This window comes from Abramis brama (genome assembly GCF_963993115.1).
Source record: "Abramis brama genome assembly, chromosome: 8".
Lineage (NCBI taxonomy): Eukaryota > Metazoa > Chordata > Actinopteri > Cypriniformes > Leuciscidae > Abramis > Abramis brama.
Window position 1 is genome coordinate 16136128 of NC_139970.1, and position 13284 is coordinate 16149411.

The 13284-nt window shown below is 37.7% G+C and overlaps 1 protein-coding gene across 18 annotated transcripts in view; it reads right to left on the reverse strand.

Moving 5' to 3' along the window:
- mycbp2 (MYC binding protein 2) overlaps positions 1-13284 on the reverse strand; it is a 110619-nt gene that overhangs the window by 70423 nt on the left and 26912 nt on the right. For all 18 annotated transcript variants that reach the window (XM_084122564.1, XM_084122561.1, XM_084122562.1 and 15 more), the window contains exons 4-11: positions 12142-12295; positions 11869-12065; positions 7765-8007; positions 7211-7282; positions 6882-6978; positions 6470-6543; positions 2280-2418; positions 2089-2165 (exon numbers count right to left, since the gene is read on the reverse strand). In XM_084122564.1, the coding sequence (XP_083978690.1) occupies positions 2089-2165; positions 2280-2418; positions 6470-6543; positions 6882-6978; positions 7211-7282; positions 7765-8007; positions 11869-12065; positions 12142-12295 (1053 nt within the window). The remainder of the gene's footprint in view (positions 1-2088; positions 2166-2279; positions 2419-6469; positions 6544-6881; positions 6979-7210; positions 7283-7764; positions 8008-11868; positions 12066-12141; positions 12296-13284) is intronic.

Consider the following 13284-nt stretch of genomic DNA (forward strand, 5'->3'; position numbering starts at 1 on the left):
CTCCGAGAAGAACGTCACGGGTTGTCATCTCTTAATTACAGTAATTATGACATGGCGTGAAGTGAACGCAGCATAAGCTTGTTGTCTTGGTTCAGACGGAACTGTAAAAGGTGGCTGCTGTTTGTTGCGACGCTCACTGACTGTGTGTCTACAATAGACTGAATGCAATGATTGGACGAGCATTTTTTGGTCCAGACACTTCCACAGAAGATATATACTTTTTTTATAGTTAGACCACTTCTATTATTGATTGCTAAAAATTAAGAGATTAAATTTGAATAGTACTATAGTATAGTAGTGTTGTAATTTTACAGTTGTACTAAAAAATTTAATTTATTTTAGATTTATTTAATCCTTTTTAACAGTACAACAGTTGCAATATCCTTCTTATTTTGTTTGATATATTATTTAATAATAATCATAATAAAAATCACGATTAGTATAATTATTTTATACTGAATTTGTCGAAAAAACTGTGAGAATGTGCCCAATGCAAACACAAGTGAAGAGATATATTTTTTTTATCTCATTTGAAGAGGTATATTTGTGTGAAAACCCCAAAAAACCATTAAGCCCTTAATAGATGGTTCGTACTCAAAATATAAAGTCTTCAAATAAAAAATAATAATTTTCTTTTTTTTAATTATTTTTATTTTGCACTCCCCAACAAAATGACCCCTTTATTCCTATATTTCTTCATATCACAAATGCCCTTTAGCTCTGAAATATCATTTGTTCAATTTGAATACGTGCCTCGCAAAGGCAAACGATGCTTGGGATCATTCAACAAACCTGACGTTACATGTCTTTGAAGACAAACAAGAAAAAGATTTGATAGGTCAGATACACACACATATTCTATTATTATTTAAATATTAATTCTATGAATAAAATACTAAAATTAATATAATTAAAATAAAATCTTCATTTAAAATTGTGTGTGTATATATATATATATAAAATGTAAAATGAAAAACTAATTAAAATATATCAAACAAATACTGTACTTCTGGAATGGGGAACTCAAGGACTACAATCAATGATGACAGAAAACACAGATCAGCATTCTGCAGTCCATTAATGATGTGTGCGAAGAACTACATAACCTTCTCTTCTATTACTGGCCACAGCATTTATTAGGAAATTTGCCCAGTCATGACTCAGTCAGGCCTGTTTTTACTGCTATGCTCACTGGACTGGATAATCTTCAGATAAGTTTTAAAGGATGATAAACCTACAGCAGCTCCCATATCTCACGAGGCCTGGCACACACTCACTGCACCTCCCTAAAACACACTCCAACACATCAGATCAATGAGACACACCCAGTGTCCAAATTTAACTTATTGCCACACCTGACAACGGCAGCTCAACTGAGATAATAAACCGGCAATTAATTATTAAGGTCATTACTTAACAGAACTTTCTTTTTTTTTTTATCCTAATCAAGTTACCATTCAAGTGTTTTATGTACTCGCCAAAATCAATTTGTCCTTGCATTTAGTGCTTATTGTGTGTCAGTTTTGGAGCCTGTCCACTCCCCTTTATTTGTACTGCTCCAGGAGCATGTGTAAATACACACAAGCTGTGCTCTCTTTGGCCTCTCAAACACTCCAGCCTCACAGAGTGTCAAAGAGCCTCGGCGCTCAACTGGAAGCGTAGAATAATCAAATTACTTCCAGTTATTTAAGCATGTGTGCGACTCTACAGGCCTTCTCTGCTGCTGCCGTCCCTTTCACACAAGAGACACCATTACTGCCATCAGCCCTAGCGTGAACGCTCACACACTGGCGAAACAAACAGGCACGCACATACTCACTCACACAACCTACACTTGTAGATTTATGAGGATTACAAAATAAATGTACGTTAAATGGTCAGATGATTGTGAACTAGCTGAATTTAATAAGGACAATACATCTATACCCAATCCTGATCTGCTTTACCTCTACCTCTAATCCAATGCTGTAATTATGCATGACAGAAATAGTTTCACCACCACATGAAGAAGAATCAAACATTTCTGTAACACAGATTCAGTTAAATATGAATGAAGAGACACTGAGGAATATAGAAAGGTATGTCTACCTTCCCAGATGCCGTTTTCATCAAAGCAAACTCTCTGCCAGCTCCAATCAACGCTGCTTCCTCATCAAACCCTGTGCCTGAGGACAGAAACACACACGCCACAAAAGAGACAACACCAAGTCAGTTCATTTCAACACTTGCTTCCTCCTAAACACTGACTGCATGCATAGATGTGTGTGCACTGGTCTTACTGATGATATGAAGGTCTTTCTCCAGGTCAAAGAGCGAGATGCCACAGGCATGAAGACACTTCCTGGCCAGCTTGAGCTGCAGTTCCTGCTGTAGGGCCGGGTCTGAGCTGGTGGCGTAGATCCGCACCACAAAGCCGTCCTAAATAAACCAAAACACACACACAAAAACATTAATCATCATAAAACACTGCCTCTTTCTAGTGCGCCTACATCTGCACGACGGAACATCAATGTTTGGTACAGCAAGCATAAACGTTTAAGCACAATTTTACAGTTATTAAATGCTTAAGCTGAGCTGCAATAGGATGTTCTTTAGGCTGATGTGTGGCATCTTTTCATTGCTAAAAATAATGTTCCAATACATTGAGGCCAGTTGAAGCTAAACTCTGCAGGACAGTGGCCCTCCAGGAGCAGGTTTGGAAACCCCTGCACTAGAGTGTCTTTAAGACATTTTTAATACGTGGTTCTGTTTGTTTGATCATTCCAATTAGTTTGATACAGTGAGTTTGGTTTGACAAAGCAAGTTTGAGGCGTGACTATCAGTAGCAGCAGGGCCAGTTCTGTTTTATTCCTTCTGGCTGATAAAAGCAGTCTCATTAAGTTGCCAAACCAAACCACCCAGTCCTTAATTTTTAAGGCAGTCTTCAGTAGTGAATGCTTTTGTCATGTCGCCACAAATGGACTTCTTGGGACTCTGCAATGTCACTCTTTTACTTAACTTCATTACAGCTTTAATTATGTCTTTCTGCTGGCGGTCGCTTCCACTAAGCGAGTTATTTAGATTCATGCACTGGCTGTGAAAGATCTGTGCATGTATTAGTTGCCGGAAGACTCAAGAGTCATCTTTCAGTCTAAAGGTGCAGTGACATTTTGGTGATATTTCACAGCAAAAAAAGATCTATATGTATTGTCAATAGTGTAGTGATTTATTGAAGCACAGCTCACACAGAAACCAAGCAGCTTTCTATTGGTCAATCACGTGACCAACTTAAACCTGTTGCGTAATCTGCATGGGGAAATCTTTCACCCTCAAGTGAAATCACCCAAATGAGAAGTATCTTACTCTTAACTGACACTGATATTAAAATGGGCAGTCTTCGCAGTTTCCGCAATTTGGCTCCATTTATTGATTGTATGTTATTTTTTCGTCAGATTACCATATTAGGGCTGCAATAACAATTAGGTAAAAGTTCATACATAGAGTTACGGTAATTATTTATTGGAAAATTATTGGTTATTATTTATTGGTAAATTAACCAAATGATTAATAGACTATTCAGAAAAAAAAACAAAAAAACAATAGATTAACCATAAAAATAACTGTTAGATTAAGCGAAAAAAAAATCGATAGATTAATCGATTGAAAAAATAATCGTTAGTTGCAGCCCTAATCCATATTGAAACGAAATGAAAGCATGGCGAAGATTTGTGTACAGGCAGGTCAAAAACACACGAGAAGAAGCGTTCGAATAATCAACAGCAGCAATCACAGACATTCGCATTTGGACGGGATTAGATTTCTCAGAGGACCGTTGAGTTTGCCAAAAAAACAGTAGGTAATTTGCCCTGGAATATTGACAGAGGTTAAGTGAGAAAAACACTGACTGACATGGCAGATTCGGACGGGATTAAAATCGCAAGTACGTCTCTGAAACATGAATTTCTCTAATGTCCCCCTGGAAAAATAGTTCTGTTCGAATAGGGCATTAGTCTGTTCATCACATGAAGTGATCGTGTCTCTTCAGAAGACTCGATTTATATGGATTACTTTTATAACGTCTTTATGAACTTTTTGAAGCCTCAAAATTTTGAAGTAGAGTTAAAGAAATGTATGAAGTTTCATTAAAAATATCTTTATTTGTGTTATGAAGATGAAAGACTTATGGGTTTGAAACAACATGAGTGAGCAAATGTCAGAATTGAACTATCTTTTTAAGGTAGCTGGTTTTATTGCAGAAATGTGGACTAGATGGCGTATTTTCACATTTTTAAATTATTGTTTTTATTTAAATATTTGATAATCATATTCGTTTCAATGCCCAAAGAAATGATGCATGCTTGAAGTCTAGTGTGACTGCGTCTTAATACTGAACAGTTAAACTTTTTTTTCTTGATGACTGGGCTTGTTCCAAAGCTCAATAAAAAAGTAATTATCTCAGAGCCTTTGACAACATTAGAGGCTTCGGTCTTCATTCTTAGATTTTATGTATGTTAGCATGTGCATAGGAGATGCAAAGTAGCACCCTCACATATACTGGGCCAGTTTCATCCAGAAACACACACGCTAAGTTCAGGGTGTGTACACTATGGTGAGACTACGGCTTGTAGTCTGTGAGTTTGCGTGAGTGAGCATGTGATAAAAAAATAAATAGAAGACGACACACTGGAGTCTTTGATTTGCAGCTGTTAATGAGCATACTAGTGAGCTTTCAAAAAAAACGACGCTCCAAGCAAAGATCACACCGCAAAGAAATGCACGTCTTTTCCTCCCTCCAAGATAAGTGCCACAGCAGTTCAAAACATTACCCCTCACGACTTCCCTCCTTAACCCCTGCACTCTTCATTCATGTATTCAAAAAGGGATCTTCAAAGGCAGATATGAATATCACATCCCCCTCCCCGTAACTGCGGCCCACTCATGATCAGCCGCTGATATGCCCACGTCCAGTGCTGCAGTCCCTCCCCTGCCTACACAGCTATTATGCAAACACACTCAACACACACACAGCAGAGCTGAATTCGGCTGAAACAAAGGAGATCAGGTGCTGCTGACAGCCACAATCACACCACTTGAGAAAAAGGCAACGATCATGTTTTTATGATGTGCCGGGGGAGGGGGAGGGAAATCGGTTGTCGTGGCAGCATGGAGAAAACAGGCTGTTCATTTTGGATCAAATATTTATTGGGGTTCTTGCATTATTATCTATTCCACTATTCCATCTAAAACAAGCGATTTGAACACGTCTTGGTTGGCTATATCAGTTTGTCACCTAGCAGTTTGGCAAATCATTGAAAAATCAACCAATAAAACCTCCTGCAAATAACGGGTTTCTAGTAAATACGATTGATTCCAGAGTTTAACATCACCATGTTGCTAAACTAATGGCAGGATACAAAAGCACATGTAAATAGGCGTATATACACACTACCTTTCAAAAGTGTGGGATTGGTAGGATTTGTTTTAAGTCTCTTATGCTCATCAAGGCAGCATTTATTTGATAAAAAATAATTAAAGAGTAAATACAGCATATTGTGAAATACTGTTACAATACAAAGTAACTGTGTTCTATTGTAATATTGTTTTTTTTAAAGCAAGTTATTCCTGTAACAACAGCAAAGCTGAATTTTCAGCATCATTACTATCATTACTTAAGTGTCGCATGATCCTTCAGAAATCATCCTAATATGATTTAACATTTCTTATTATTATCAATGTTGAAAACAGTTTTGCTGATTAATAGTTTTGTGGAAACCATGAATGAACAATTCGTTTGATGAATAAAAAGTTCAAAGGAACAGCATGTATTTATAAGTAGAACACTTTTGTTACATTAAAAATATCTTTACTTAAATGTCATCCTTGCTGAATCAAATCAGTTTTTCAAAAACATATCTTACTGACCCAAAACTTTTGAACAGTAGTGCACTGTAAAAAAATTCTAACCCTCCCAAATCAAAAATTTCAAGTGACCGATAACATCTAAATTGTTCAATTGGCCCAAGTGAAATTCTTGTTGCAATAGTCTGTTAACATTGGCTCAATGAGAAATAATACGTCAGACTAATTGAAAAATTTAGATGTTATCGGTCACTTGAAATTTTTGACTTGGGGATGTAATTTTTTTTTACAGTGTATTATTACAATGCTCTATTTTTTTTAACCTTCTTTAATCCATACATTTACTGATCAGTATAATTATTACAAAAGAAACCCTGATACAAATACAAGTATTTATATATAATCAATAAATATCTCTTGCCTCCATCTTGGATGTATTTTTTCACTTAGCACAATGCATTGTGGGACTGCCTTCACCCTGAAGCATACATACAACGCTGCTTTATAATTTGGCATATTGCTGCCTACCTTTTGGAACAGCCTGCACAACTGCGATGCCTAAAATGCTACCTACGAAGACAGCTCGCTAGGTTTTGGAACAGCAACATCGCCAATAAATAAAATAACTTACATCTTTGCAGGCTGCGATCTGGTTGATAAACTCTCCATCAGTGAATACGATGTTCTGTCCATCTGCTTGTTGACCTGAGAAAGTTAAGTTAAGAGTGAAAGTTAAAGAGAAAATTTGAAAGTTTTAGTTTCAAATTACAGGAACATTCTGTTTTAGGCTAGTCATAAACAATCTTTAGAAGAAATATTTTTTAAATAAACGACTTTGAATAACCACATAATATATCTAGAGCTATATAGAGGCACATAGTTATATAGAAATCTATTGGCTATTCAAGGAAAAAAATGAAGGCCCTTGGATTCGTCCTGTTTTAATAGGAAACCTGTCAACACAGGGAAGAAAAGTGTGCTTGTCAAGCCATTTATTTGCCCTGCTCTTAGCGATCAATAGCACACAAGAGGGGTGTTTGTACCCGGCATTGTGATGGTGCCCTCCTGCTCCAGAGTCTCTGGGTTGATCTTAATGGCTGCCATGCTGTGACTGTTCATGTCTCGATAGAGCAAACAACCCTGTAAAGCAAACCACCACAAGAAACAGGCTTTTGTAAGGCAGTTCAATGAATGACATTTTTGTTGTTCACAGAGGTTTCAAGGTTGAAAACGTCATAAGCACGTAATGCTTTATTTAGGAGATACGATCAAGCTTTCAAACATGTATCAAGTACTACACACTGATTACGTTGGCGTTATACAAGCAGACGCTCATAAACGGAGAAACGCTCATAAAACAAGAGGGTAATACCTGGGCGAATCCCAGCCATGACCTTTTCTCTTCACGGTTCCTGATACGAGATGTGGAGTTGTACACATGGCCCTGCAATCGACAGCCACTTATTAGTACCCGCACAAACACAATGATAAACAACTTGCTGCCTCAGCACAAAACCAGATCCACGACTTCACAAATCTCAGAACTGTCCGATTCTGGAGAAAATGGTGTCAAATTTCTCTAATCTATATCAATACAAAGTAAATGAACACTAACAACACATAATAACTTATTACTAATTACTAGTGATGCACCAAAATGATTTTTTGAAGTTTTCACTTGACAGAAAAATTTAACCGAAAATAAAGTGAATTTAATATTCAATTAATTAACTGAATTTACTTAATTAACACTCCAAAAAAAACCTGAATTCTTTTCAGAAAGAACTGAAAAAATATATATTTTCAGCTGCCAAAGTTTTGGTGCATCACTATTAATTACTAAATTAATTACAGAACTACTTTTGCCTGGCAAAATAACAACTTCTATTTCCATTGGGTGATCAGGTAAACATAAGAAGTCCTCACCCGCACAGTGCCGCTGTACCCTGAGCCTACTTTGTAGAGACCATCTTTGCAGAGCAGGTAGAGGAAGGAACCGTCTGTTTGAAGTAGACAGCGTTCATCTTCATCGATGTTCACCTCCTTCAGAACCCATTTGTTCATCAGCGCGGCCCGCTTGATGCCGTTTCCGAACCATTCCTGGATCTGGATCTTTCCCACCAGCACCGCCTGCACACTCCTTTGTAGTGCGTTCAGGATTGTTGGAACCTTTTTGGTGCACAAATACAATCGGGTCAGATCTTGATCATACAGTTGAGCATTCTTCACTTAATTTGGACAGAATGCTGTAATAAAATACTCTGACAGGATTTTCCACACCACTTTTGAGCTTGGTCTGAATTGATCATGGAGAAACTAGGCAGCACATAATAATACAAAGACAATAAATAAAACAACATAATCTTTTTTTATGTTTCCTCACTAGTACATGCAAAAACAAACACAGCCACAGTTGGGGAAACAACACTACATCCTACAAAAGAAAAATACTTGCGTTACTTCATTGCTTTGTATGGTACGTATGCGTTACGTTACTTTTGCGTTACTTTTTCTCACTTGGGCTGGGCTTGCTTGTTTGTTTATATTTTTGGTAAATGTAAAGGCCCTTTCACATCAAAAGTGAAATGAAAAGGCCTCAGGCTAAATGCAAATTCACGCCGGTACAGTAGAGGGCGCAGCTTAAACAAACCTTTCAGCTGTACTGACATTCTAGAATGCAAATGAATAGGATGTAAATGAAGAGAGTTCTACACTCTTACTTCAGAAATAAAAACAAACAAAATTAAACAAATGTGCTGTTTATCTAAAGTAATTTTGCTTATGGTTGAATTAGATAATCAAAAGGTCAGCAGCCAATACATTGGTTAATAAAGTGAGATTAAATACATAAAGTATATTTGTGTAATTTAACATTTAATTTTTGCAGGTTTGCCTAATATTCTGAGTTTGCCTTACACTGTTTTGATTCATTTTGAGGGATACTGAATTTGTTTTTGAGCAAGTAAGATGAGTAAATGCCTGCTCATATTTAGTCTAGAACTACAATAAGCATCATGTTTTCACAGCGCACACAACACCTCTACACAGGAGAGGCGTCAGTCAATAAATGGGAAAACAAAGTAACTCAGATATTTTGTCAATTTAAAAGTAATCAATAACTACCAGTTACTTGAGAGAAAAGTAATCTGACTACGTAACTCGCGTTACCCCCAACACTGGTAACCAGCCGTTCAATTTGTTCTTTTTGATGAAAGAAATAAATGAGAGTTGACAGCAAAAAGAAGAGAGGAAAGAGAGAATCACTTACTGCTTTTGAGTGACACATTTTTGTATAGCTTTAACAAGGATGATTCTAAATACTAATGTTAGAACTACCCGTTTAAATATCTTTAATCATGTTTGAAATATATATTAGATAGGCTAGTTAGTTTTTGCTGTGGTATCAAAATTGAAATCAAGAATTGTGAAATTTCCCTGGTATCATATCTAAAAATGTTGGTGTCTAACTAGAATGCAAGAATACATGGGTCAAAAAAACATGGAAAACATCACAACAATTACTTTTTTTGTGAAAAATCCTGGAATCGATCAAAATAATGGGTCCTTTGTCTGAATCAGTCTAATGACTCACTCACTGGCTGAATCAGACTGACATGACTCACTCACTGAAGTTTTGTTTCGAAAAGAAAGAGAACAGCCACTGTTATTGTTGTACTTTCAGGCTTGTGAGACTTAAAAGAGTGTAGTTACTGACTGGTTGTTCATGCGATTATGTGGAGTTACACCCCTACCAAACCTCTCTGCACCACTTGACCTTTACCAGTCCATTCACAAGGACAGTAGGCCCCCCTTCATCTATCTCACATCATATCCCCAGGACACATTCTTTTCCCTGTTTAATATTTATGTTGATCTTTCTTTAACATCCAGCCAGAGGTAGTAAGGAGGTACTTTGATGAATGATGCTACACAGGACAGAGAGGTTTATTGCTTTAGATGCTCTACAGTCAATTCAATAATGACATTTAGTTTTATTGCACTATACTTCTCTGTTCTTTACCATAGACTCTTACCAAGTCTTACATTAGGACAGGGTATTGCCAGCTACCTTACAATGCATACATTATTTCCATAATTCTTTTCAAAATGTCAGTAAATCGATTCCAATCCCAGATTCAACTATCTATTCATGGAAATCCCTGTTTCTTTTTTCATGTAGAAAAAAATAATAAGTAAATATTGATGTTTGCTACTTTGTAATGTTATATTGGTGCATATAAATGAAAATGATTAAGTATTGTTTGTTCCTAAAGTCTATTTAAAGAAAAATAGTGTTTTAAAAAAAATACTTTTTCATTGTATATTGAATCTAATGGGCAACAATGGCTGTTTGGTTGAAATGATGGGGTTTAATATATAAATATGTATAAATAATTGTTTTTTAAAAGTAATAAATAAATAAATAAAATATGTTTAAGCCATTTCATAGCAAATACATATGAAAAATATAGTCCAGCTCTACAAAGCACTTGATCAGAACATACACAACAGCCTTTGCTTGTTTTTCACTTTCATTCTGAATCACTTCAAATTGGACTTGTGCACTGTGAACTGACAGAGACGGATCAGATATCACACTTTACACAAGCTATGCAAGTTACTCATGCTCCAATTAGGTTGTAGTTACCTTGGCAACAACAAATGAACTGAGTTTCTCTGATGTCTAAAGCCCTATTCGCACTGGATTAGTATTGTCTGGTGACCTCTAGTCATTTGTAATAATTGCGGAGGTTGTCTGTGATCTTAATCCCGTGCGAATAGGCCATATCTGTCATTTATAAAGTAAAAATTCCCCCGCAAATGACCAACCATATTTCGCCGAACACCGAGGTCCTGTGATAATACTAGTCCTGTGCGAATCGGCAGGGTTGTATATAATTTTTTCAAGGTTTTTGTTTCCTGTGCACCTTTTTATCCATCTTTCGCAAAGAATGGAGGCTGTGTAGGAGTGTTTTGATAGTAATTTGGGTGCTGTGTCATATTGCTATACCTACACCACAACTATACAATTTGCAGAGAGATAAGGCTGAAAATCACCAGAGCGAATGATTAGATGGAGATGGATGACATGTATCGCAGCATGCGGTAAGGAAAATTATTCTGTTTATGATATATCATACAGCTAGACCTATAACGACAAGACATTTCCAAGCAATAGCCTAACATCATATCCGGGAGATAAGTCAGTAAATTCGAGTAAAATCACAGGCTTTGCTTATCCCGTGCGAATGCGCCACACAAATTCAGATGTGGGTGGGTCATTTCTAAATCACACGAGGTCCCCAGATAATACTAATCCAGAGCGAATAGGGCTTAAATCAGTGTGTGATATTGTCAGAGAGCATTAAGACATTTAAATAAGCAAAAAAAATGCCATATCATGCAGACGGCAGAAGACTGAGGGGGAGTAATTGGCTGAGGGACTCTGCGCTGGCAGAATAATATAATAAAGACGGGAAATCAGAGGGATTTGACATTTTCAGCCAATCCGATTGTTGACCTCCAAATGCAGTTGCAGTTATGGCTATTGCACACTGAGAGATGAGCGGTAATGTGCTGTCATCCTGACTTCAGATGAACAGAGGCTTTTTATGCAGTCTAAAATCTCAACCTCACTTACCAAGCAAGAAATCCATTAAACTGTTAAAAAAAAACTGACTGAAATAATCAGTAACATTGTTAAAAATAAACTTCAAGAACTCTTCTTAAGTGTGGATCCTTAAAGGGATAGTTCACCCAAAAATGTAAGATTCTGTCATCATTTACTCACCCTCAAGTTGTTCTAAACCTGCATTTTCATCCCTGTACAGAATCTTCATTTTTGGGTGAACTATACCTTTAAGAAACGATGCAGAGCAGTAGGTGCTACAGACAGCCCAAAAAAAACAATTTCAGACCTCACCACATTTTTAGCAGCATTTACTCCAGTCTTCAGTGTCACATGATCTTTCAGAAATCATTCTAATACACTGATTTGGTGCTCTACGCAATCTCAAAACTTTCCCTCACCTGGATGGTCTGGCATGCATGACTGCCATTGTTGGTGAGGATGGCAGACACAGCCTGGAGGGTTTTGCCAGTGTCTCCCCAGGCCACCACAAGGCTGAAGAGGCAGGCACAGGATAACGCAGTGAGGGTCTGACCGGTGGGATCGTTCATCCCGGTGCTCCGCACCGTTGTCTCCAGCAGAAGATGGAAGAGCGACTCTGCAGGTCCAACAGTGGTTTCATGATTGAAATATACAGATTCACTTACACAAATTCACTTAAAAAAGTATCTTACCCAGCACATCTGGAGGTTCGGTCTGAAAGCTCTCCGGCTGTTGTCCCTGGAGCATATCTAGAAGGGCCTGAAGGCTCCGTAAGCACAGTGACGGGTGCGAGAAACGAGTCTCCTTGATGAGCTCAAACACTCCACATAGCCCAATACCAATGATCTGAGGAGCAGAAGAACATAGCTGTGATATAACATTCATCGATTCCAAAAATTATTCCCAGTGAGCTGAGCCATATCACATTATTATTCCCACAAGCTGAGCCATATCGCATTAATTATCACGGACGTATCGCCTGCGATAATTACTGCGATATGGCTCAGCTTGTCAGTGAATTACGGCTCTGTGTAGTAAATGCTGCTCCATCTGAAAGCAGGTGATGCCGATTTACTACTAATCAAGGAACCGGCTTTACTGACGAGATGCGCATAACAATGTCATGCGATATATCGCCCAGCCCTACTTGACATTAACTTGTTTGTTCACCAGCCACTGTAACTAGTGGTTTTCCAAAGTTACTAGCCACTCAGCATTTTCTCTGGCCACAATTTTGACATCTATACCATGGAGGAAAACTGCCAAATAGGTATTAACTCATAATTTGGCAGCAGTTATATCAGGCTGCTGTCACTTTAAGACCTGACGCACAGATCCATTATACTGTTACACGTTTTATTTCTTAACTGTTTAGGTTCACTTAAAGGCCAGGACACACCAAGCCGACGGTCGGCCATCGGGCTAGTTTTTGCGCTGTGTTCCACACGTCGGCGGCAGTTTGCCCGATTCAGCATGTTGAATTGGTGTCGGGCCATCGGTGAGAGTGGGAACTCTGAGTGGATGTTCAGTTTAGCGAATGAGTCAGTGCATGAGAATACAAGCGAAAGTGATGAAAGAGAACAAGTAGGTCAAAAGACGGCGCAGACAGAAGGATGATCTAATGTTATGTTATCCTACCTAAGCATTCCAAAACACGAATATTTTCATAACCACATAAGCCGCATAAAATGATATGTTCTGAAAATAACTGATATTCAAAATGCTAAGCAAGTGCTGCTTTGATTATGTTTCGTATATCTGCGTATATCGTTGTTACGGTTTCTCCTTTTGAATGACGAATATAGACTATTGGTGCCTGCTGATATAGACAGTTA